This window comes from Mercurialis annua, linkage group LG1-X (assembly GCF_937616625.2).
Source record: "Mercurialis annua linkage group LG1-X, ddMerAnnu1.2, whole genome shotgun sequence".
In the NCBI taxonomy this organism is placed as follows: Eukaryota; Viridiplantae; Streptophyta; class Magnoliopsida; order Malpighiales; family Euphorbiaceae; genus Mercurialis; species Mercurialis annua.
Genome location: NC_065570.1, coordinates 69,626,908 through 69,653,413, shown reverse-complemented (window position 1 = coordinate 69,653,413; position 26,506 = coordinate 69,626,908). Strand labels below are relative to the sequence as shown.

General features: G+C 30.4%; 3 protein-coding genes and 1 long non-coding RNA gene across 4 annotated transcripts; 3 read left to right on the top strand and 1 right to left on the bottom strand.

Moving 5' to 3' along the window:
* Positions 1 to 4,725: 4,725 nt before the first annotated feature.
* LOC126664286 (uncharacterized) lies at positions 4,726 to 8,950 on the top strand. The gene is made up of 3 exons (XM_050356605.2): positions 4,726 to 4,869; positions 5,337 to 6,006; positions 8,580 to 8,950. Exons 2-3 carry the CDS (start codon positions 5,456 to 5,458, stop codon positions 8,647 to 8,649), a joined length of 621 nt encoding a protein of 206 aa, XP_050212562.1. The 5' UTR covers positions 4,726 to 4,869; positions 5,337 to 5,455; the 3' UTR covers positions 8,650 to 8,950.
* A 1,239-nt stretch (positions 8,951 to 10,189) lies between these two features.
* Positions 10,190 to 11,265, top strand: LOC126664288 (light-harvesting complex-like protein OHP2, chloroplastic). Its single transcript, XM_050356607.1, has 2 exons — positions 10,190 to 10,775; positions 11,014 to 11,265. Exons 1-2 carry the CDS (start codon positions 10,324 to 10,326, stop codon positions 11,126 to 11,128), a joined length of 567 nt encoding a protein of 188 aa, XP_050212564.1. The 5' UTR covers positions 10,190 to 10,323; the 3' UTR covers positions 11,129 to 11,265.
* A 761-nt stretch (positions 11,266 to 12,026) lies between these two features.
* LOC126664290 (uncharacterized) lies at positions 12,027 to 13,665 on the bottom strand. The gene is made up of 2 exons (XR_007637388.2): positions 13,334 to 13,665; positions 12,027 to 12,359 (listed from the first exon to the last, which is right to left on the bottom strand). It is a non-coding gene; the product is annotated as an uncharacterized LOC126664290 (long non-coding RNA).
* A 179-nt stretch (positions 13,666 to 13,844) lies between these two features.
* LOC126664284 (probable serine/threonine-protein kinase At1g54610) lies at positions 13,845 to 16,443 on the top strand. The gene is made up of 6 exons (XM_050356599.2): positions 13,845 to 14,349; positions 14,431 to 15,036; positions 15,393 to 15,614; positions 15,700 to 15,794; positions 15,875 to 16,001; positions 16,121 to 16,443. Exons 1-6 carry the CDS (start codon positions 13,978 to 13,980, stop codon positions 16,346 to 16,348), a joined length of 1,650 nt encoding a protein of 549 aa, XP_050212556.1. The 5' UTR covers positions 13,845 to 13,977; the 3' UTR covers positions 16,349 to 16,443.
* The last annotated feature ends 10,063 nt before the right edge of the window (positions 16,444 to 26,506 follow it).

Below are 26,506 nucleotides of genomic sequence, written 5' to 3'. Positions count from 1 at the left end.
TGCTATACAGACTAGCTGTAAATTTGCTTTCATTAATATGATTTCTTGAAGAATTCTATATTGTTTGCGTATCTCTTAGGAACTGGGGCAGCCCGATGGTTTCGAATTGTGGCAAGATACTTATGTGAGTTCTTGAAACTAAAACAATGATTGGTGATTAAGCAGTAGCAGACATGTGGCCGCTTGTTTTGCAAGTAGAAGAGGCATTATTGATGGGTCCAGACCAGAGCATGGCAATCTCACATGCACCATTCTTTTTTGCATTTGGCTTGACTATCACACAGTGTTTGTTTGGGAATCCCAAGCAATGTGTTACGCTATATCAAGAATTTAAGTTTCACTTTAAGTTGATAAATTATTATGAAAAACAGTGTTCTGCTTAACCATGCCACTATGCTAGAGTAGTGAGGCTATTCATTCAAAATAAATATCTTCATCCTATTTTTCTTCTCCTTATGGAACCGAAGGTCTTTGGAACTGATTGATGTTCCTTTCTTTATGTAAGTTTCAATACAAAACCCCTTGGCTCCTAACCACCTTCACATATCAACGCTATTTTGCTTATAAGACCCCACAGGTTTCTTTTTGGCCAAAGCTCATATGTTGTATTGTATATCATTTTAGAGCAGTGGCAGAACCAGAAAATGAAGGAAGATGAAGCGGAAAAGGTAAAAAAACTGTTGATGATAATAGAAGGAGCGGAATAAGACGATAAAAAGAAAAAAATGAAATCAAACGAGATGCAAAGACGATCAATAACTGACAGTTAGAAAGCGGCCGTCTATCCTATTCTTTAGTTTCTCCTAGAAAAAGTGGCTAAACATAAATGTATTTCGACTAATGTGGTTAAAAATTTTCATTTAATTTGGTTGATTCAGTTAAAAAAAAGTTGGTTAGTTGAAAGATGGAAAGATTTATTCCACAAACATTAGCTTAAAAAACAATTAAAACAAGCATTGCATCTCTAACAAAGGCATAAATTTTAGATCATGCTTTAATGTTTTATAGGATCTGTAGGTTCACAAAAACTAGTAAAGCTGTGCCTTTTTCTTTCACTTTAGGCGCTCATTTATCTTCAACCACGACATCTAATAAACTGTGAAAAAAATGACATTCGGTGTTGGTAGTGACCCAACATCTAAAAAATGGTTATTAGTAATGAATTTGTCGCAGTTACTTTATCATCTGAACTTTTCTCATTCAAAGGAAATTGAAGCTTAATGCCATCATTTCTATGGCCCCAAAATAAGAAGGGACATTGTCCTTTTCATTATTAATATTAAACAACACCTAGAACCTAAATCTTTCAAATTTTAATGAAATTTATATCAAAGTATTTTTTTATATTAAATAAATTGTAAATATGATTGAAGATAAAGCTCGAAATATAAGCATTTAGAGAGGATGAACGAAGACACCTTCATTTGTAGAAAAAGGAAGTATGTTTCTCAGCAGCCTAATAAAGCTAGACATTTTATGTCCATATTCACTCATATTTTTAATTTATTTTTGAAAGACAAATTGCAATGCTTCTTTTTCTCTTATCACCAATTTTTATTACTGAGTGAAATTGAGATAGTAGTTGACCAAATTTTTGAAACTAAAACAAAAATTTAAGATGAACTAAAGATTATTGTTTCATTATTTACATCGAAACAAATGCGTATTAGCAATGAAGCTATTATGTTCTACTTGTCGAAGATGAAAAATCGGAGAAAATATATTAAAATATACTTACATTCATTTATTGATTTTTATAAACAAACTGTTATTAGGTTATGCTTTTTTAGTTTAGAAGTGTATTAAATTTTTATTATTTTATTTAAATTTGGACCCGTAAATAAAAGACAAACGAAAAAACAAAATCTCAACTCAGATTATTTATAAGCATGATTATAATGGCAGACTTTGATCAACTTACGAAGTGGCGTATAAGCTTATTACAGTTTTTTATATTTACGTAGTCTCATTTTGTATGAAATGAAATGCATTTGATGTTTCACGTAAATACAGTATCTCACACCCATGATTCACTCATTTTACACGAGTTTGATTTCTTTCTTAAATATGCATTAAATTATTAGCATAAATTAATAAAAATATTAAGACTTAATCACTAAAAGTTCCTCATCTTGTCAACCATTTTAATTTTTTTATCACAAACTTTTAAAAACGTCAATTTCTTCATAATATCGATTGTATATTTGCAGTCAATTACTCAATTTTTTAAAAAATTATCATTTTTACATTTACAGCTATTTCTTCAGTTATATTCTAACTTTGATAAATATCTTTCTATTGAAAAAGGAAAATATTGGATTATAATTTAAAAATTATTTTTTATAAATATGTCTAATTAGTTACAATCAAAATGCTTTTTTTTTTTCAAAACTCGGCCGAGATTGATGTTTTTAAAAGGTTGAGATATAGTAAAAGGTTATAAAAGCAAAGCAGACAACAAAATCTAAATCATTTAATGGCATGGAAATTAATCAATCAGACAAACAATATGATGTATCAAATACTCCCTCCGTCCCGTTTAAGAAGGGACAAATGACTTTTTCACATTGATTAAGAAAGCATTAACTAATATAGTGCTTTTTTTTATTTTACCCTATTTATGATAGTGTTGTATTTTATGTATAAACTAATAATCATTAATTATGGAAAGAGAAAAGGGGATAAAAAAAAATTCATATAAATTGGCACAAAATAATACGATATGGCCTTCTTAAGTGGGACAAATAAAAATGAGCAAATCTATTAAGTAAAGCAAATATAAAGCTAACAAAGAAGAATGAGAGGGAGATTCAGCAACTCAAGACCTAAATTATAAAAGTAAACATCAAATTTTAGAGGTTATAAAATTCAAGAACTGTTTGAAAAAAATTAGATGTTGAATGAATTGAGCAACTCTATTTTAGAGGTTTTCTGCTCCCAAGATTGATGTTTTTGATATATCTTGAGCTACAAAGCTCCAAAGCAAATATTTTTCTGATTTTACCGAAACTATGGCCAATTTATTATAATTGTTATTTTTTGAGTTTGATCATTTTCAGTTTCGTGCATAGCATGAGAGTCTATAATATTTTGTTGTATTGTCCATAAATACAGTCCAATAGTGTGTCGTTAAAATTTAAATAACTTATTATATAGATATCTAATTGAGTTGGTCCGTAAATACAATGATACCACTTTTTGACTACATGTTAAAGAATGAAAAAAATCATAACCTCGCATAATAATTTACAATTTTAAATTTAACATGAACAATTTTTGTACCATTTAAGCAATCTAAGTGTAATATTTGAACAATTAAATTGCCATGCTCTAATGAACATGAGATATTCTCAAAATACAATACAATCCTGCATTAATAAGCAAAGGAAATTAAAAAATTCATACTTAGAGTTTACACTACGTTTTCAAGTATATTATCAAAAATAAATTTTTGTATCTAGACCAAATTCATAAAAATTATATAAATCTAATCAATAAATATTAAACAAATGAAAAGTTAAAAAATGTGTATTTTTAATATTTTATTAATTAGTTTTATTGAGAGTAAATTAGGCTCACCACCAGGAAATATAAAATAATCTAAAATGTACAGTGCCGGCGAGAAATTTGCAAATTTACTTCCCCGTGTCTCAACTTTACCGGTGAATTAATTACAAAAACATGTTTTCGAATTGAAAGATTACCTTTTAGTGCATATTCTTCTGCATCATCACCATCATCAATATCTCTTTCTCTACGTAAATTTTTGTCAAATGCTCTGACGCTGTCTTCTCTCAGCCGATAAGCCGTTGGAGATGCTATCACTGTCTCAGTCTTCTTTAATGGCGCGCCCGACACATTTTTTGTGTTGCTCATATGATTAAGAGTTGTTAATTTGCAACATGATAGACATCCGATTCGATTCTTTTTAACTTTTGATGTTTTTTCTTTCGAGTTAATAAACATAAGGTCTTCAATAAAATTTCTATCTAAAATATTACATATTTTTCATATTTTGAAAAAAAAATGTGTAGACGTGGTAAACCGACAGTAAACTGTTAGTAAACCAATATTAAACTTTTTTTAGTAATCTAAAAGTATACAAATTAAAACTAATTTTAGTAAATTTTTTATAAGTCAGCATGAGTTTTTATAGCCATGAATCGACTCATTGTTAACTCTAGAATATACATCTATTTATTTATTTTGTATTTACATAACCATGAATCAACTTATTATCAACTTTGAAGTTTAAATATAATATTTATTAATTTATCATGTGTTTTTGTAACCATAAATCAACTCGATATAAACTCTAGATTTTACTGCTTCATAAATTTTGAGCAGTATTTCTTAAATAAGGTAATTAGAGAAATAATAAGAATATATATTCGAATTTGATTTTTTTATCACCTTAATAAAATAATAATTAATTGACAATCGCAGAAGAGTTCCAAAATTATAGTTAGTTATTAAAGTTATAAATCAAATATTAGTTAATTTTAATTAATTAATTGAAAGAGGAGTGGGACTTAAAAAAAACAATCAATTGACAAGCAAACAAAAGGAAGCTTTATCTTTTTCCAATTACTTTCAAAGAAAAGCAATTAGTGAATAAAAATATTAATACTAATTTAAATTTAAAAAAGAAAAAGTGGGGGCTGTCGCTATCATGCGCCATAGAGTCACTGTCCCCATCATCCTTTTAAATAATTCTAAACCTTTAATTTTGCATTTTAGTATATTTTTTTCAAAATTTAATATCCTCTCCAAATAATCGCCGATTATTTAGAAGCCTCGATATGCCGGCGCCGCCGATTTAAACTCTCAGATCTGCAGTAGTTTTTACTACTTCCCCGTCACTTTAAGGTACTGAACATTTTTTTATTCTTTCTTTCATTTACTTTATTGAGAAAATAATTCTCAGTTTTTTTATCAGTTAAACCAAAAATTGAGAATTTGAAAGTGAAGAGAAAATGAAAAGGTGTTATTAACTTAGCTTAATGCATGTCAAGCTAAAGGTTAATTTGGCTTTCAGTTGGTGATTTTGTAATTTGTTGCTTAATTCGCATTTTTAGATCAGTTGTGATCTGTTAATGAGAGAGCTTGTGTTTTTGCTGCTGTTTTTAGTCATTAAACAACTTAATTTCTACTGTTTCTGATTAATGAATCTTATTTTATTAGTAGGTTTTGATTTTTTTTAATGCACTTAAGTAACTGTTGGAATGGTCCAAGTAATTTTTAAGAACTTTGATTATCAGTTTAGTATTTGTTGATACATTATTGTCATTAATTATTAAGTGGAGTTTCTGAGCCTGACTGATTATGTGATATAGGGGTGTGTGAAGGTTTGCTTTGGTGTGTTTGTTGGTTGCTGCAAAAGGGGGGCTGGGATAGCTGCATTGAAACTCTCTGTATATCTACTGATGTTGTGATGGGCAGATGATTAGAACTGATGTTATTAGCAGTAGAAGGAGGAGGGTTTTTCTCTTCTTCAGCGTCCGGGTATAGTAAGGGTCTCACCCTTCTTCTCTTGGGTCAGAGGCAGGAAGACAAACCCATGAGAGTTGCGCCGTGGAATCAGTACCAGTTGGTGGAAAACGAACCCGATCCTGACCTCCAGCTGGCTTCCTTGAAGAACCGTCTTTCCCGCGGGTGCGCTACCTTTGTTTGCTTTGGTCGCGCTTCCGCAGGGCTTGATTCTCCTTCTCCGTTGAAGGTAGGTCCTGCCCAGCAGCAGGATGTCTTGCCAGATTCTCTTGTTGCTGATAAGGACAAATGTAACACTGCTGAATGCGAAGGTGATAGTAATGCAAGAAGAATTATGCTTAAGAGTAGTTTGAAGAAGCCATCTAGTAACATTCAACTACCTGTTGAGAATGCAAATCAACACAATGCAATGGGTGAAAAAGGTAGCGATATACCTGGTTATACAGAAAAGAGAAAAGTGCAGTGGACAGATGTTTGTGGGAGTGAGCTTGCTGAAATCAGGGAATTTGAACCAAGGTACGGGATCATCAGTTTCAAATTTAAATGCCATGCACGTTGCTTTTTTGTTTACTACATCTTTTATCCTATCAATGAGCAGTTGTCTGATGTATTTTGTTTGTTGCATTTCTTTCTGCATGTTCATGGCCATAATTTTGTACATAGATTTTGTAATAGCCGATTGCTGTTATAATTTGTAGGTTTACAACTTTACATCTGCATATGAATTGTTGTGTCTATCAGTGTAATCTCTTTAGAAGTTTTAGCAAGTTCATATCTTATTTTATTAGGATTTCTTGTTAAGGACAAGAAGTGAATTGCTTATTTACTATTATCAGGATCGCGTGATTCCTGCTTGTTGCTTTTAGACATTCGTGTGTTTTTCTCTGGCGCACAATGAGGATCTATTTGGATTTATATACTTAGATTTTAGGAGATGATTTTGGAGACTGAGTGTGTACAAGTTGGAGGATGAGTATGGTCATAATGGCTGTTTTAGTTCTCTTGTGGATGATGTTAAGCTTAACAGCTAGTTTCTGAGGAGTGGGTAGCTTGTCTACAACACAATTTGAGGATTTCCTTTTCTTGTGATTTATGGTTGGCTTATTACACGTATTATTTGGAGATAGATATGACGTTTTCTTTTCATCCTTTGCGAAGAATCATGATATTTTTACCCTATGACAAAGGAAGGGATAAGATAAATTATCTTTTTAATATCCAAGGTTGGGAAAAGGGGTTAAATGTTGGCGGAGTGGCGAAGATATGGGGCTGAATTGGGGATCATGAAATGTTAAAATTGATTCATTTTGCAATGAGCTCGAATAATATTGTAAGACACCTCATGAATTTAAGCAAGGATTGAAGCAAATACACTAAGCAAGATTGAAGCAAATACTTGTAGAATCTCTTCAACATCTTTTCAAAGAATTATGCATCAGTTAAGATGCATGGCTATATATATAAGAGAGTCCATATAGCAAAAATATAGATTATCCTTGTTAGATACCATCTTAAAACCAATTGGTATAAAGGTGGAGAGGCCCAACTGACAGATGTGGGATTATCCCACTTTAACACTTCCCCTCACGCATCGAGTGGGCTGGCCCAGATACAGATTTCAGATTTCGGATTCTGTAAATGGACAAGGCTTTGATATTATGTTAGATTCCATCTTAAAATCAAGGCCCAACTAATATATAAACACATGTCCATTCACACTTATAACAGATGTGGGATTATCCCACTTTAACAATCTTCTGACAATAACTATTAACTTTGCAACTATTTTCCTTTATTTTCATTTTGGTACAAATATCACCCGATTCACCCCATGCATCGACGTCAACTATTTTCCTTTCAAATCCTTTTCCTTTATTTTTCTTTGTAATTCAACTTTTCGAATTTGAAATCATAATACCATGGTTTAGTAGTCAAAACAATGGTTATTGAAACCATTTACCATCATTATTAAAATTATCCCGATTAGTTCCCTACTATATAGAGTCATTGGGCTAGAATAGGCTCAAAACTTCCCTTTCTAGGTAGGGCAATTGTCAAGTCCTGTAACAGAGGTTGCAGAGCCATAAATAACTCATCATTCATTGTTAAGACTGGTATTTTGTTCATTGATCCATTACTTTTCTGATGTATAGCTATGTTCTCATCCCATTATTGAAGTGGGCATTAGAATGCCTGATCTTAATGGAAAACAAACCATGAATTGAAGTGCTAAACCTGAAATGCCAATGTTAGCTGCAAAACAGCATAAGATCTTGATGACACCTTGTATAAATAAGAACTTCAAGGCACAAGGCTAATGGTGCCCGTGGATGAATTGCAGCATTCCTGGTATCTGATATTCTAACAAATGAATATTGAAGTTGACGTAGATGAACAAGTGGGTAATGTATTTTAAGTATCAAGTGTGACAGAGAGGATATAGAAAAGAAAAGAGACTAATTGAGAAATGGCTTTGCCACATCAGCGGTTTTTTCATCCTACCTTAACTTTCAGTTGACGTCGATGCATGTGTAATTGCACTCAGTGAAGTCATGCAAATTGTTCTGTTAAATATTGCAAGAATAGCTGTTAGATTTGTTGAAATGGAAGTAGAAGTGTGCAACTAACTAAATGGTGACGGTTCAGGGGCATGAAAATGACCCATCTAAGACTTCATACTGATGTATTCTCCTTATAGGCACCTCATAAAATGCACTGTGCTGTGACAATTTAATACTTATTTCGTATGAAATGTCAATGAGTAGCTTTTACGATTTAAAAACTCAAGTTAGAAAGTACAAGGAAAACAAAATTTTGAAAGCAACAAATTCTGAATCTCAGTAATACTTTATTTGCGTTCCTATTAAAATGCTTTTTAGATACTTTTTGGTTGTATAATCAATAATGGGAAAGATGTACTTGCATCTCATGTGAAAACTGATAATAAATCTTGAACAAGGTGATGCATCTTTCACAGTATTTTGCATTTGTTCTTCCTTCCACTTTGAATTTATGTGCTGTTACTTTTCTGTGTAATTGATGATTTACCTTCAATTATTGTGCTGAATGGAATCTTGATCCTATGGCAGTGAAACGAATGGATCAGACGATGAATTTGACAACGGAACTGAAAGAAGTTGTGCATGTGTGATTATGTGATTGATTCTATTAGCAGAAGATTTTGTGTTCTTTGTTGTCCTGGAAAGTGAAAATGTGACTTGCAAATCGCTGCTAACGGAAGTAATACACTTTATCCCTGGAATTGATTGAATTCGATAGGGAAACACAACCATACCTATATGCCTGTTGAACATTAAATCATTTGTCTATATTTAATTTATTAGGGTTTCAATTTTGGTACTATGATATCTTTTTTTGCCTTGTTATATTATTTTCTTTGTGATCGCCTTGTCCGTGTAATTTTGTTTTCATCTTCATTACTATGCTATATTTATTTGTACTCCCATTGTTACTTGATGTGAATTCCAGTATTTCTGTTAGCATGCAGAGTTATTTGGCATTGTATAGCAGAGATAGAAGAGTCTTACTTTTTTTAGTTGGGACTGTATATATATCTTCATTGGTCCATGCAGATAACTAGATTAGTTGTTATTTTATTTTAATTATCAAGAAATGTCCTTTTCTGTACCAAAAATGATAAATATATTACGATAAGATTTGAAATTACTTGAACCATGACATTTTAAATAAGATGGAACTGTCATACCATTATGCTATGCCAAGTAAGGAACTTTGTGTAGTTTTAACTTGGGGTTACTCTTATCCTTATAAGTTTCCTCCTTTGTTTTTGAAAATTACTATTTATTCCTTGATTTGTTTGTTTTATATAAGGCTGTTATTGAAAAATAATCCACCTTTTTTTATTTTTTCGTTTGTGCTACAAACTTTCAAAATCTTAAATTTTAGCCTATTTCTCAACTTTTTATTTTAATTATAGCCATTTCATTTGTATAAATTGAAGTTAGAAAAAGCTGAATATACCCTCATATTGCTTCTTATTTAGAATTGTAAGATTTTAAAAATTTGGACTATAAATGAAAATGTTGAAAGTTTAAATATGTTTGGATGATTAAGCTTTTATACAACTGAAATCCCTTTGCAAATATACAACTGAAATCCCTTTGCAAAGGAGAACTTTAGCTAAAAAAATTAAAATATGAGAGGAAAAATACTAAATTTATAAAAATTCATGAAAAGTTAGTAGTAAATATATGTATATTAGTATAAATTTATTATTCGGTTAGTTTGATTCGGTTAGTTTATTGTTTATAGAATCTGAAATTAAATCCAATCTCTATTTAATTAAATTGATTTGATTCCATTGGTTATTTTAATTTGATTGAATTGTGCTAGTTCGTAAATTCTAAATACCAATTTGGTTTCTCTAATCTGCATATTAATTCGAATTAGATTCCTATAATTATTTCACACCCTTTGAGTCAAACTGAATAATCGGACATATAAGTCTTGGTTTGGTTTTAAATTCTAGTGATAATCAAATAAAAAGATTTATTGAACCGACTAGTTTGGCTTGAAAATATTTTATTTCTTAAAAATTGATTTCGGTTTGGTTTTGAAGAAAAACAACAATCTAATTTGGTTCGGTTCAGACCAATTGCACAGCTTGGCTGGCGCCAAAGCCAAGTAGTCCCCAATATAGGAAGAAAGATTAAGCATCACCAGCATTTGAAAAACTTGGCAGCACCTTATCCACACATACCTAAGCTTCTCATAATACTCACATCCAAGAAAAAGAAAACTGAGTCCAAGTTCAAGAAAAACAAGAAGAAGAACAAAAATTTGAGTAAGAAAATGTCAGTAGCATCCTCAATCCCACATATCAAAATCCCAAACCCATCATCATCATGTTCGTCTTCATCTTCACCATCGACAACTTGTTCTTCTTCTTGTTTTAGACTTTCAACAACCACATTAAAGCCTTGTACTGTGACTATCAGGAGTTATTCTCAAGCTGAAGGTCCTATAAGGAGACCTGTGGCTCCTTCTCCTTCTCTTAGAGAACCTTCTCCACTATCACCTCCTTTGAAGCCTGTCCCTCCTTCACCGCCATCTTCTCCGGCGACTCCTCCACCGCCTAAGCCTGCATCTGCTGCTCAGCTTGCTTTGGAGAATGTCATCACTTTGGAGTTTCAGAGACAAAAGGCAAAGGAGCTACAGGATTATTTTAAACAGAAGAAACTTGAGGAGGCTAATCAAGGCCCTTTCTTTGGTTTCCTTGCCAGCAATGAAATTGCTAATGGAAGGTAAACAAACCATTTATACTGATATTTTATTGATATGTTGTGTATGATTGATTAAAAAGAGAAGGAATTTGCAAGTCAATCTAGGGTTTTTGCATTACCAAGTAGTCTTGAATAGTTTCTTTTATTCATGACCTCAAAAATGTGCAATTTCTATTCATTTTGTTCAAGAAACATACATTTCAATGAAGTTTTGGTATTGAAAAGATGGTAATTGATATGGGTTCTCTTGGTTGAACAGATGGGCGATGTTTGGTTTTGCTGTTGGGATGCTAACAGAGTATGCAACAGGATCAGACTTTGTTGATCAAGTCAAGATCATTCTCTCCAATTTTGGAATAGTTGATCTAGAATGACTCTATTCTTCACCACCATCCATACTTTTTTTTTTAATTTTACTTCTGTAATTGCTTTCTTGATCCTTTAAAGCTATTAATACATTTTAAATTTATGTAATTGCTGTATCACATCCAATAGTGTTCAATTTCTTAAACAGTCTGCTTTCTACTTGGTTATAATTTACCAATTTTCTGGGGTTCAACGTCTCAAGCATGCTTAACTTTATTTTTTTTAACCTTCTTTACTAAATAGGATGTCACTCCTACACCATGGTGACTCGTATCCAAGATCTATTGGTCTTAGGTGGAACGCTCACGCTATTACGATTTGAGCTAACCCATCTTGTCATAAAATGCGACTTTCGTGATTTGTATGGTATGCCTTGATGAGCGTGGAGAGTTTTAGAGTGAACGATAACCCTTAGTAGTTACAGTATCTGGGTGATTATAGGGATGGATCTAGAATCTGAAAAGGCTGCATCTAAGTAACAGGGAAGTAAACCTTAACTGCAGAGTTAAGAGTCTCGCTGCTATCGGACAGACCCGCAAAACTCGATTAGCTTACTCTTGTAATGATCAATCATTATCATAGGATTGTTCCAAAATGGCAGGAGGAACGTCACTTTTTACAAACAAATGACTCGCCATGAAGAAAGTTCAGTTTTCTTGCTCTTTCCCGTATTTTATCTTCTAAGCAAAAGACGAGAACATGAGGGCTTACCTTCATTACCGCCAGCCTATAACGTTGAAGATCGAAGGTTCTACCGTCAACAATCAAGCTGTCAAACATTATTCTTACAGGCTTTGTAACACCTCTCAAGACATCTCAAGCTAACATTTTCAATTTCATTTTCTTTTGTTCACGGATGGAAAAGCGGGTTACGTCATTCTCTATGTTAGAAGTTAAGATTCTCAATTGCATACAGAGCACCTTCTAAGTGCCCACCTAATTATGATCAGTGCAACTAAAAGTCTACATGCCTACAAATAGTTAGTGATCATTTCTAGCCTTAATTTGCATATAGCATATATATGACCAAAATCAACACAGTATATATGAGCATTCCCATCTGTAAATATGACATCCTAGCCTCAAGCCTTCCCAAACGAACTTCAATATTTGCAATTCGAGCCTCCAACATTGCCATTTGTGTTTCCCACCTTGTTACATGTTCCATGCCGTTTCTTCTATGTCCATTATTATCCACCAGTGATGAATCGTCTTCCCATGTCTGGTAGCGGCACATTTCTGTTCATGGAATATATCACCATAGTAGTCAAAAAAATTACCAAGTGGGTAAAGAAAATCATTATAGTAGTATTTCATCTCAGCCAGTTTGAATGGATTAGTCAAATCAAAACATGAATTACTCAAATCAAACTAAGATCCTAAAGTTCTGATCAAGATCAACCAAGACAATCAAAAATAACATTCGGCTGTGCTTTGTTAATGATGCAAACAAAAATCAAAGCAAGCCAGTATGGCTTAATCATATGTAGCGTTGTATCGGATTTTTTTACTTCTCTACTTCGTGCATAAATTTGAATATCCATAGTAAAAAACACTTATCTTACTAAGGACAATAACTTGGGTTTCCTTACCAAGTTTTAGGCACAAACTTATCTAATTACTGAGTAATTCATCAAGAAAACTCCTGATTTCCTTCAAATCTTTACTCGCACATAGCACATTAATGTTAAATGAAATGCTTCCAGTTGATTTTTTTTGGTTGATATACCCTTGATAAGCTTAAACATAATGCCTAAGAATATAGCTAGATCATGCATCAGAATATGAAGCATAACTCAAATCAAACACGACATGAAATCAGTGAACGAAACTCGAATTTAAGAACAATGTGAACTTGCTAGCCCTAACGCGACAAAACCTTTTCGCAAACAAATTAAGTAACAATTTCAGGTCAAACCAAAGTTAACAAAAAGAAAAGCTCATAAATTACATCTGATAAAACTGCCAAAATTGCAGTAAAATACTGGAATTCTAATGAAATTTTAGGCCTTTTTGCTACAGTTTTGAGTAAATCCCTAACATTATTGAACAAGCACATCCAAGAATTGAAAGTGCATCTATTCTTGAACAGACTAATGAATTGCCATCATGCACAAGAAATGCCCACTGCTAAATTTATCGAAAAAAACCCTAAAGAACAGTTCTTAGTAGGAAGAGCGTATGAACATAAATATAAAAAGTTCAAATAATACCTCAAAGAAATGGGTTAGATACTCCTGATTCTAAAGATCCACCTTAATAAAGTTTCCTTCTTTTCTTAAAGAACGTAACTGAGACTTAAGAAAGAAATTAAATTTCTGTGTGTTCAAACTCAGGGATTGCTAGTCAGTCAAATAGACAAAGCCCACTCATTTGATGACATGGCATAATTTGCTACGTGGCAAACACCCAATTGGTCTTTACTCTCTAGCTTCCCAAAAAATAAGTTCCCGCCATAAACAGAACTTCAACCAAGATTTTCCAACTATATAATTCATTTTGCAGATACTGTGTTCACTTTCTTGAATATTTTTCTAGCGAAGATTACAAGAATAAGAAACAAAAAAAGAAGGAAGATTCCAAATATACAATTTTCTAAGAATAAATTGTAAAAATATATTTTGTTTCTCTCAGTTTCTTCCATAACATCAAAAATTTCAAAGAAAATTGAGGCCGGCTAAAGCCGGCAAATCCTCTGTCACTGTCATCCATTCTGTAGTCTTTACTTTTTTTACTTTCTCTCTCATTCTCAAATCTCACCACATGTCATGTTTTTTTGTCTTTGATATTGTCTCTTTTCTTGTTATTTTTATTAAAGAACCATCATCACACTAAAGCTGGATTAGATAGAGCTCCAATGGGGTGTGCACCCAGTAAATCTTCAACTAATTCCCCCTCTAATCAATTAAACAACCTCAAAATGGCAAATGGGTACGTCTCAAATGGAGAACTTGTTGGTCATAGAAGATCCACAGGCCAGAGGTTGAATAAATCAGACCCACCTCCCAATAACTTCAGTGGTGGCGGAGACAGGAAGTTGAGTGATCAAACTGCAGATAAAGATGGCATATTTGGCGGCGGACGCGGCGGAAGGGGAAGAACTTTACTTGTTGATGAAAGTGATGAGGTGGTTGATGGGTGGCCTAAGTGGCTTACTGATAATGTTCCAAGAGAAGTATTGGCTGGTGTCATTCAAAAAAGTGCAGAGAATTACGATAAGATTGATAAAGTTTGTAACTTTCTAACTCACTTTCTTGATCTTAATGTTGCTTTTTGATTGCTAAAACTTTGTTGTTTGGTTGCAAAATAGGTAGGTCAGGGTACATATAGCAATGTGTATAAAGCTAGAGATAGAGACACAGGAAAAGTTGTTGCTTTGAAGAAGGTTAAATTTGACACTTCAGAACCTGAAAGTGTCAAATTTATGGCCCGAGAGATAATGATGTTACAGAAGCTGGATCATCCAAATGTGGTCAAGCTTGAAGGAATAGCCACGTCCAGAATGCAGTACAGTTTGTATCTTGTTTTCGAGTTTATGCAGTCCGATTTGGCAACCATCATTACCCGTCCTGAAGGAAGCCTAACGGAACCACAGGTCAAGTTGTACATGCAGCAGCTGCTTTCAGGACTGCATCATTGCCACGAAAGGGGAATTCTGCATAGAGATATAAAAGGGTCTAATTTGTTAATTGATAAAAATGGAATGTTAAAGATTGCTGATTTTGGGCTTGCAAATTGTTACTCTTCGGATCATAATAAGCGTCCTCTTACAAGCCGAGTTGTCACACTGTGGTATAGAGCTCCTGAGCTGTTGCTGGGTTCTACAGATTATGGAGTAGGTATTGATCTTTGGAGTGTTGGATGCCTCTTGGCTGAGATGTTTGCTGGCAGGCCGATCATGCCTGGACGAACTGAGGTATTACATCTGTTTTAGCCTCTCTTCAGTTTTTGATCATCAATGAGTAGTTCTCATTTGAAGCTGTTAGGGTGATTTTTAAGGTAGATTAAACATGTTTGATGATAAAAACTTCAAATAATGAAAAGTAGTGTCCGGCTATGTTGTAGGAAACAAAAACGCTGGCTGAAACGGAAAATGCTGAAATGATAAATGATGGAATAATTTTTTTTTTAACAGGAATCAGATTATAAATGTAAAGTTTCCATGTTTGAGAAGCATTTTCAAAATCATAGAACTCGATAAATTTCTATGCAACATAGGTTCCTGAGTCATCCGTAGACAAAATCTGAGTCTAATCTCAAATTATCATATAGGTTGAGCAGTTACACAGGATTTTCAAGCTATGTGGTACACCATCTGAAAACTATTGGAAAAAGCTGAGACTGTCTACAACTTTCCGACCACCAAAATCTTACAAGCCGAGTCTTTTTGAAGCTTTTGGAGAGTTCCCTGAATCATCATTAGGTCTACTGAGCACTCTTCTCGCTCTAGATCCTGCATACCGCGGTTCTGCAGCTTCAGCTCTGCAGAACGATGTAAGTATTTCAACGATCGATGCCATTGTGATTACATAATTCTATTTCTTGACTATACAATTCAAATTGGATTATTGTTGTGCAGTTCTTTTGTACAAACCCTTTAGCATGCGATCTATCAGGCCTGCCTGTATTTTGGCGAGAGGAAGATGAACTTGCTCAAGCTAATGAGCTGAAAAAGTAAGTTTGTAATGCAGTATGATCAGTTATGATTTCACTTTGCTGTTTCAACTTGTTGAATATCATCTTACTTCTTGTAGATTGAGGAATTCTAAAATGAAACGAAGGTCTCGAACATATCGCGAGCAAAGAAGAAATGATTTTATACCTGAAAGACCAAAAGAAAATTCTACACTTCCTAAACAAGATCCTGCACATTCTATAGAGGTACTACTTCTTCTTCTACTCCATGAAAATTTCTCCGGTCTTACATTTACGCATTTCATTTCCATTTTCGAAAACGCTTCAAATCAGAACCTAATTAACCAAAACATAATCTGTTTCAGGAGGCAGAGAGTTCAGCTTTCTTGATGTCTCCACAAAATTCAAGTTCTAATAAGCAGAAGGTGAACTCAAGAACACAAGGGCTGCCTCCATTACCAGCAGCATATAAATTGAGCAATTATAATGAGGGCAAATACAGGTTAAATCAAGTGAATAGATCTGCTTCCACTAGAGAATTCAGAAAATTAAACCAAAGAAAACATATAGAAATCTTTGCCGTGGATAACTAATTCATGGTTTGTTATCATTTAATTATTTTCAGTTTTGTTTTCTCCTATTGTTAACACTCGAGAAAATTAATAAATATAGTATATCATTGCATCAATTAATTAATAAAAATTGTAATTATTATTCACCATGCAGGCTTTAGTTTCACCTCTAGTGGTAATCATTCATTATAATTTGTCTTGGTGTCTTTAATAACGGTCCCATTTAACTTCTGATTAATTTAAAATTAAAATAAATAAGGTGTTTTCAAAGTTGGACCAGTTGATATATACAGTTATACACAATTGATGGACTAAAATTCATTCTTAACATGACAATTTACCAAAATTAAACTAATTTAATAAAACCCTAAGTCGTTCATAAATAAAAATAAATAAAATAAAACCCTAAATCCCTCATTTTTATTTTCAATATAATCCAGCTCATTTTTTTTAATCTTTGGAAAAAAGAAGGGAAGCTATATAGGACTCAAGATCCAGCACATAAATTTTGTTTTAATTTTTTTTATTTAGATCCGATTCATAATTTATGAATCCGGCCAATCAAATGTTAGAAAATTTTATATATTTTTTAACATTTGATTAGTTTTCGTTATAAATAAAATATTGACCCAGTCTAGGTAAAAAAATTATCGGTTGGTTCAATTTTGAAATTGTTACTTGGAATAAGATAAATAGCTCAAATACCTGATTGTGAAATCTTTGATTTTGTTCTTTATTAGAAAAACAAACTATTATTTTACTGATTAAAATGGGTTTAAAAAGTAGAATGGAAAGGGATTAGGAATCTAATAATCTTGTTGATTAGAGGAAAGGTAGTTAATTGTAATATTTTTCTCCAAATGTTGTATAATAATGATATGCCTAGCTAAAGAATTGATATAAATATGGGGCGTAAAAGAGAGATGTTAACAAATCAACTCCTCATCTTCAACCTATGCTAATTGCTTCACCTTGTTATGTTTCCACAACTGGAATATTTAATTGGTTGAGGAATACTTTCAGACCAGCATTTAGTTCAGACATCTAGTCACATAAATATTTAATCTTGCAATTAATCAAGGTTTAATGAGGTTCAAATATTGCGTCTAATCTTTAATATTTTCTCTGTTATTAATTAAAAATGAACTAAAAATTGATTTTATAAAAGAGGACACACTAAAATATATGCTGATATTTAAATTTACATGTCTTAGTATAATTTCAGCCTCAGAAAACCAAATGGGATGCAGCCACACATTTAGTTTTGGATTCGGCTGGCCATATTATTTTGGATTGCATACCAGCTTTTATTTTATTTTCATACCTGTAACACTTCCAAATAATCCTGCTTCTGCCCCATATATTATACTGCACATGATCATTAATTTCCTTCTCTAATAAAAAAAAATGTAGAAAATGGATTGGTTTCTCTATAGAGTTCTTCATTTATACTTATCTCAAAAACAAAAAAAACAAGCTCAAGAATCAGGATTAAACCATACTCTATCGGAAAAAACATGAAAGCAAAGCCCTATAAAGGGCAAAATTATTTTTTAAATTTCTTCTTCTTTGATCAACATACAAATTATCAAACTTATATGATTGATGCATGGGCTTTATCCATTTGAGAAAGATTACCAGAAAGAACACAAAACGCTGAAAAACTAAATTTCATAACCCTTCTGCTTCATTCTTGAACTTGTTTTTTCTGGAATTAAAATCCCATCTTCTCGTTGATCCCAAAACTAAAATAAATATGTACTTTGATGCAGCTGTGATGATTCTTCTTTCATATACCATAACGAGCATCAGTAGTAGCACTAAACTTGTTCTTGATCCACTTAAAGCTGTTCCTCACACTAGATTTAAGTTTTCCTTCCATTGTAAATACATTATAAGATGCAATTCTCTTCTTTCTCTTTATTTCTGGATCATTTGATGTTGCAAATCCGCTTCCCTTCTCATACGGCCCGTTGAAGTTATACGAACTCGACCCGAACTCGCCCGAGAAAGACGATGAGTATTGAGGATATGACTTGCTCTTCTCCATTAACAAATATGAAAACCTAAACCCAAACTCAAACTCAGTTTTTTGTTTTGTTTTTGTTGCTTACCTAATAGACAAATTTTAATTGCTTCTAACCTCTATATATATAACATGGTAGGGGTGTATTTAGCTATTTATACAAATACATTAGAGAAAATTACATTATTAAATGTTCACATGCATGTCAATATAATTGGAGGGGATTGAACAAAGGAATGAAATGAATGGTTGTGATTTTGTACATCATGATCTAGTGTGGTGCAGACCATGTGAAGATGTTGGAGATAGGAAACATGATAGCTAGGAAGGGTATGCAAAAATTGAATAAAGCCAATAAATTTGGTTCAATTTAATAGAAAAAAAATAGTTTTTCCGATACGGTGTGATTATAAAATTAGATGATTTAAATTTTAAACTGAACCGACATATAAATCAAATAGACTAGTTTAATTCGGTTTAATTTTAAAAGCTAAAAATTTCAATTTAATTTAGTTTGATTAAAACAAAAACATGCTAATAGCTAGTTGTCATGTTGATGAGATGAATGGGAGCTAGTTGTGAACAAAGTTGCCATCATTTCATTAGTGATGGAAATAACATTATAACAAAAGGGTTCACATGGTAATAAGGGTCCTACTACTAAAACCTACCAAATTGAGGATAGAGAGAGGGACCCAGATGAGGATGTTTAGGCTTTAAACAGGATAAGTTGATTAAAAAAAGATGTCGAGGGGCTGTTTTGCAAAAAGATAAGAGTCCGCAATCATGTGTAATCTTGAGTCTATATTTAATAACTTTGCCTTTATGTAAAGCATTTACAGTCATCTTCCTCTGTTTGCCAATATTGCTGGGGCGGCTTAGTGCTTTGTGGGGCTTTGATGTTGGGTAAGAATGTAGTGTGAATGGCATCATCAAGATATTATTCAATACATTCACAAGTATTATTACAATGACACCCACATATATAGAGCACATTATTCTCATATCTAGTACATTATTTATAGACGTTTCATTAGTAGGTAAACTTTAGGGTGATTGTTTCGACTATTCGAAATACCAATCAATTTTTCTATAAAAACGGAACTGAACTAATTTTTTTTTAAGTTTAGATATCAAATTAAACCCATTGATAATCGAAATATTAATAAAATTGCTTTATATTTTTAATAAATTTGACTAGAAATTATAAAATTTAACTAAAAATAATAAATATATGTGCTAAATTTCAAAACTATAGCATTTTAGAGAAGATATAACCATTAGATTATGTAAGAAACTTTACTCACACATACAATTAAACCGGAATTCCACTTAACTAATTTAATTTGATTAATTTGATTTTTGGTTTACCCCATTAAACCCTAAATATATAGCTCTAATATTGTTATTTAAACAAAGTGATTGATGAATTTGGTTAGAACAAATTCTCATGTATACGTTTCTATTTCTTTTTAATATCTTCATCTTTTGATTTTGGAAGATCATTGATAGATATAAATGTAACTACTATAAGACATGAATAACCCAAAGTGGGTGACCGTTATAGTCACTTTATAAGAATTATGAATGCACAAAAAATTGTTTTGGTCCTTCGAACTTGGACACAAAAAAATTAAATAACTACATATTTAGTTTCGGACAAAAACACTCAAAATTGAGATTTTGGTCCGTTTTACTTTTTCAATTATAGTGGTATGAAATTATTAGAGTGCGTATATAAATTAAAGTTAAGTTGACACAAAATTATTGGAGCATTACGTATAAATTGGAGTTGAGGAATAAAACTAAAACTCCAATTTTAAAAATATTTTTGTCCAAAAATCACAATATTGGCCTTATTTGATTTATTTTTTTTTATCAAATTCAAAAGGTAAAATAAACATGTTTAGAGTGAATTTTGAGGGGAAAAATTTATTTTTGTGTGGAGGATTTAAAGTCTAAATCTTCTTTACTGCATTTTTTAATTAATTGTAGAAACTATTATTTTTTATATACTAAAATAAGAAAATGAACTGTTCCAATTATTTAGTTGGCCATTCAGCAACAAATCTAGGTTGGAAGGTGGACAATGATTCATACAATTTTGTGAAATGGATACTTTGCATGTGCATCTTTCATTTCATGGTATGGATACAGAAGATTAAATCAAATCTTGAAATTGGAATTGATTTGAACGGTTGAGGTATATGTTCATAAGAAGTTGTTAAAGATGGGCCCTTCAAAATCCAAAATCCACTATTGGAAGATTTTGGTGTTTATGCCATTAAAACATATATATGCAAAAAGATGATACAATTAGAATTAGAATTAGAATAGAACTGAGTTCACTTCTCTTTCGTAAAATACTGCATGCCTTGTTCCATTTGTTCTCACTTTGGCAAACACTTATGCATTATTATGATATTAATGTGATTCCGGAGATAAGAAATCGGAGTTTTGTGGAGCCGGAAATGCCAGTGGAGGATTGTTTGGAGCTTATGAAGCAGTTTGATAATATTTGTTTTGTTTTCGTTAGATGATCTGCGAATCAGGCAGCGAATCAGGCAGCGAATGTTCTATCACAATATGCCAGTTTCATTTCAGGTCATCAGAGGCAGACTTATCTCTTCTCTGAATTTTTTACAACTGTAACTGCTTCTTATATGATTTAATATAATTATTTTTTCCCTAAAAAAAGAACATCTAAGTGATGTCTTTTACTTTTAGAAATTAATAAACTTAATTTTATAATAATTTGAACAGTAATGAGTCTATCAATTTTAGTATGAAAACATCTTATATTAGTTTATGTTTTTGGTTCAGTTATCTAATAATTAATGACCTATGGTTAGTTCATATTCTTATTTAGCATATTCGAGTAGTAATTGTTAAATTATAAATTTACTGACACAAATAAACTTTCTATTTAAAATAGTTTTGATACTTATTTGGTATAGTAATCAAAAGAAAAGATCAAAGATTCTAAGAATAAAAATTTAGAATTTTAAAATAAATAATCAATAAAAAATTAATATCTGCCTACTAAAGAAACCAAAAAATTAAACAAATTAGCATACAAGAAAAGAATGAAATATCTACTGTTTAATTACTTTAAATAGGAGTCTTATACTTTTGAAAGTATTAATTTTGTGAAATGAAAGAAGCTTTACTATAGTTTATAGGCCTAATTATTTAAAAAAACCCCACCTTGTAACGTTTATACCCTCACCTAGAAAAAAGTTTATTTCTACCCTTTTTTTGATTTTTCGTTTTCATCTCTACCCTAAAATTAAATTTTTTGACAATTAAATTAATTAAAGGATGAAAACATTATTAATAATTAATAATATTAATGTTTAATTAGAATATAAACTAAATATAAAGGATCATTTTGAATATTTTTCTAAATGAAAAGAGGTCAAATTAGCTCTTTAGGGTAGAGACGAAAATGAAAAATCAAAAAAAGGGTACAAATGAACTTTTTCCTAGGTCAGGGTATAAACGAAAAAATGTTACAAGGTGAGGGTTTTTTAAGTAATTAGGCCTAGTTTATAAGAATGTGCATAGACCAATTAACTGGTCTATAAGTTTCCTTTACAAACCGATACATAGTTTTTAAATTAAAAAACTATACCTATTACCTAAGATTTGAAATAGTTCCATTTAATCGGTTGACATTTAAAATAGTTTAGATTTTTAAATTTACAGTGTTTAACTATTTTTTTAATACAAAAAACTGTTCGAAACTAAAACTCAAATAATATCATAATATAAATTCTTAGGTATAGACTAATAGGAATCTAAAATTTATTTCATTTAATTTTGTTTAATAATAAAAATTATATTTTGTTGCAGGTTTTTTACGTCCTTGAAATAAAAAAAAAAAACTATTTTACTTTAAACATTTTGAAGAAATATCTATGATTTAAATTACGGGTGGGCAACAAACCGGCCAAACTGAATTAATCAAACCCAAACCGTAAAATCAAACCAAAAAATGTGGTTAACCGGTACAATAATTTAGGTTTAAGTTTTAATTTTTAATTTTTATGCTTAATGGTTTAGGTTTATATTTTTGAGTTTTAAAAACCGTGGTTAACCTTTTAACCAATTTATAAATAATAATAATATTATATATATAATATTTTGAAAGAACTTTTGTTTTTCTTAATAAAATATTTATCTAATTGAAATAGGAACATATAAGATTTATATTTTTATAATTAAATAAAATGAAAATTAAAGTTCAATTATTAGACTATATATAAAATTTTATGTATAAAGTTTATCTTTTTCGTATTTAATTTTTTTAGTGGTTACATGATTAAAAATCGCAAAATCGAAAAAGCAAACCGTTTTAAATGGTTAACCAATTTAATGATTAACCGTCTAAAATTGTAGGTTAAGGTTTTTAATTTTAAAAATCATACTATTATGAACCGGTTTATAAATTATCCTCGTATACTGGTTAACCGGTCCATGTCCATCCCTAATTTAAATATATAATTCCGTAAAGAAGTACTCCATCTATTACACAATTATAGAAATTTTTGTTATTTTTTGAGCTGTACATAAACTAAGAAATGTCATTTATGCTACATATTTTTTTTGCAAAATCTCTTTATAACCCTCAAATTTATTGTCTTAGTAAATTCTAATTAACTAAAATTAAAGTGCCCATAGGAACTATCGATATTACTCCATAATTATGCATACCTATGAAAATAAATAAGTGTATTTTTGCCAAAAATATAAAGGTTTAAGCATCTCCAATGGTATTCTTTAAAATAAAGAGCATCTTTTGTAAAATAAAGAGCATCTTAAAGATAAAGAGTGATATTTAAAATTTTACTCCAATGAACTCTTTAATATCAGTTTTTTATTGTATATAATTTTAATAATTAATAATAAAATAAAATTATTAAATAATAATAATATTAAATTAATTGCCTCTCTAATATTAAATTTTAATTTATTTTGTTTTCATAAAAAATATTAATAAAATGTTAAATATTAATAAAATAATTTTTTATTTAATTTATTATTCATTTATTTATTCAGTTTTTTTACTAAAAGTAAAAGTATAATATTTAAAAGTAAAAATAACCACCCTAAATATAAAAAATAGAGAGTCCATTGGACTCTTAATTTATTGTCAAACTCTTTAATTTAAAGAGTTTGACAATTTTAGAGAATCCATTGGGGATGCTCTAATGTCTTAAAAACCTCTGACTTTTTTTACCCCTTTTCGATCCGATTCCAACATTGAAAATCACCAATTTTACTATAAAAATATAATTAATTAGCCGTGATTTTTAAAGCTTCAATTCTAACTTCTAAGCCTATTCAATTGTACTGCATGATCAAAATTTAATTTTAATTTTTTAAATTATTTTATTGCAGCGATTAAATTTAACCACACATTTTAATTCGATTAGCAACGACTCTATTATTGATTATGTTTCTCATGATGTCCCTTCTAGCAGTGTGCTTCCTTGGCTTGCCCATAATCTTCATGGTATCACATATACCAGATGTATTCATAGAAATTAGCTTCTGTGTTTAAGGCTTTGCCTCTCTTTTTGTACCAAAACAAAATTGTACTGCATGATCAAAATTTAATTTTAATTTTTTAAATTATTTTATTGCAGCGATTAAATTTAATTTTTTTAATCATCAAAATTGTTTTATTTAATCGAATTGAAATTTATTCATTAAAAATAATAAATTAAAATTCAGTATTTAAAATAAATTTGGACTTCACTTGGTTGGGAACAGATTCATTAAAGAGGATATATTTTTTTTTTGAAAAATAGCATGTTTTTTTAATGGATACAAATTTAAATGAACTTGAAACAATCAAGTTCACGATCTACACTTTTTTTATAAAATGAATGGTGTAGATCAATTAAACTAAACTTGTACTTTTTTTATCTACACCATCCATTTGGTAATTAACGGTGCAGATTTAATAAATTTGACCCATCAAGTTCAAATGAACTTGAGGAAATCTCGATCCTTTTTTACTTGATTCATTTTTGTCATTCTACTTTTTAAATAGTTGAGGGATTGACTATACATTTGATTATGGAAATGAATTTTTTAAAAACGTTTAGATAAGTTTTACTTCCCTATTTAAATTAATTAAAATATAATTATATTTTTATATCTAATTAGTAAAATTAGTCATTAAAGATAATATTATTTTAAAATTTTCATTAATAAAAAATAGAATACAACTTTCTAATAAATTATTAAGTAAACTAAATAAAAAAATATCAATTTTTTTCGTACTAACTTTTTCAGCACATAATTAGGTGGCCCATTGATGGTCAAATACGTTGTTACTATAATTGGGTGGCCCATTGATGGTCAAATAAGCCCTTGTGGATGACTGTTTTTACAGTATCATCATTTTTTTTAGACTGACTCACTCAGCTTGTTGAGGAGTCACATATTTCTGTAATTCTAACAATTCTATCAATGAAGATTAGCCTTTAGTAAAAAAAAAAAAAAAAAACTTTTTCAGCACATCAATTAATTAATTTTTTAGCAGTTGAAATGAGACAACAGTCACAACACGGACGAGCATATGCCAAATTTTCCTAAACGAGAAGTCCCAAGATAAATAAACAAGATGGGCCACTCTCGACTAAAACCCATATATTATCAAGATGAGGATGGAGCCCATTGTATTTTCTAAGCCCAACATGTTGGTCCAATGTTAGATTTCATTTGAAAAAAGAATTATAAAAGATACTCTTTTTTCTAATAATATATTTTACTGCCTCAATAAAAAAAAATTGAAAAAATACTTCATCCTTTTAATATTGTTATTTTTTTATTGTTTACACTATAGTTATACCTATTTTTTATTGTTATTTTATTTTAATTATATTTCTTTTACCCCAAGGACCATATGTCACTTTTTTTCTCTTTTTTTCTTTTTTCTTCACCATTTTTTTTCACCTTTATCTTTCATTTTTGCTCTTTTCTTCTTCGTCGTTCTTTCATCGCTCCGTCGTCGCTCCGTCGTTCTTTCATATTTGATTTTATAGATTGTTTCTCTTAATTCGTGATGATAAATACGATTTATTTTAACTTTCAAATCTAAATAAAATTATTCTTGAATTTTTTCAAATCTAGATTAAAAAACTGCACAAAGAAACGATTTTATGATGAAAACACAATTTTCTGCAAAAAAAAAACAGCATTTGATTACCATATGAGTATCACTGCATTATCATATCATTATCATAACACTATAGAGAAATGTTTTTTTTTAATAAAAAAGCAGCGTCTGATTATCATATGAATGTGACTGTATTATCATGCAATTATCATAACATTGTAGAAAAAATAAAGATTTTCTACAGAAAATAATGTTTGATTATTATATCGTTATATGATACTGAGATGATAATATTTATGATATCTATATGATAGTGTTACGATAATAATATTTATGATGTCTATATGATAATGTTATGATAAAACAGTGTCTGATTATCATATCAGTATTACTACGTTATCATGTTGTTATTATAACACTACAGTATGATAACTAGATGATAATGAAGTATGGTAAGGTTATGATAATTGTATGATAACCTACGTAAAAAAATTAATTACATAAGGATCTATGATAACCAGATGATAACGGAGTAAAATCATAAATATTTGAATACCCATAGTAAAAACATAAATTTAGGGCAAACATGAGGGATTTTCTGTAAATTTTTTGTATTGAGATAAAAAGTGCAAATATTTTTATTTTTAAGATAAATACCTAAATTTCCTAAAAGGAAAACATTAGAATAAAGGGGGTTTTACACAAATACCGAAAAATAGAAAATATTTATAAAAATACAATCTCAAAGTTTTCTTCACAAAAAATACAATATTTTTAAAAATATTTATAAAAATACAATTTTTTTTGTATATAAAAATATAATTTCGTATACATTTAATACAAATTTCATATATATTCAATACAAATTTCATATATATTCAATACAAAATTTCGTATATAAATCTAGATGATATGTATATATAATTTTATTGTATATAATCCGTATATAATATAAATTGTATACGAATTATATACGTTTTTTTTTAATTTTCAGATCTGAGAATATCAGATCTGAAATTTC

Coding starts and splice junctions, on each gene's coding strand:
- LOC126664286 (XM_050356605.2), top strand. CDS start 5,456: ATGTTATTAGCAGTAGAAGGAGGAGGGTTTTTCTCTTCTTCAGCGTCC. Junction 6,007..8,579: donor ATCAGGGAATTTGAACCAAG/GTACGGGATCAT, acceptor ATCCTATGGCAG/TGAAACGAATGGATCAGACG.
- LOC126664288 (XM_050356607.1), top strand. CDS start 10,324: ATGTCAGTAGCATCCTCAATCCCACATATCAAAATCCCAAACCCATCA. Junction 10,776..11,013: donor AATGAAATTGCTAATGGAAG/GTAAACAAACCA, acceptor TTGGTTGAACAG/ATGGGCGATGTTTGGTTTTG.
- LOC126664284 (XM_050356599.2), top strand. CDS start 13,978: ATGGGGTGTGCACCCAGTAAATCTTCAACTAATTCCCCCTCTAATCAA. Junction 15,037..15,392: donor TCATGCCTGGACGAACTGAG/GTATTACATCTG, acceptor ATTATCATATAG/GTTGAGCAGTTACACAGGAT. Junction 16,002..16,120: donor ATCCTGCACATTCTATAGAG/GTACTACTTCTT, acceptor AATCTGTTTCAG/GAGGCAGAGAGTTCAGCTTT.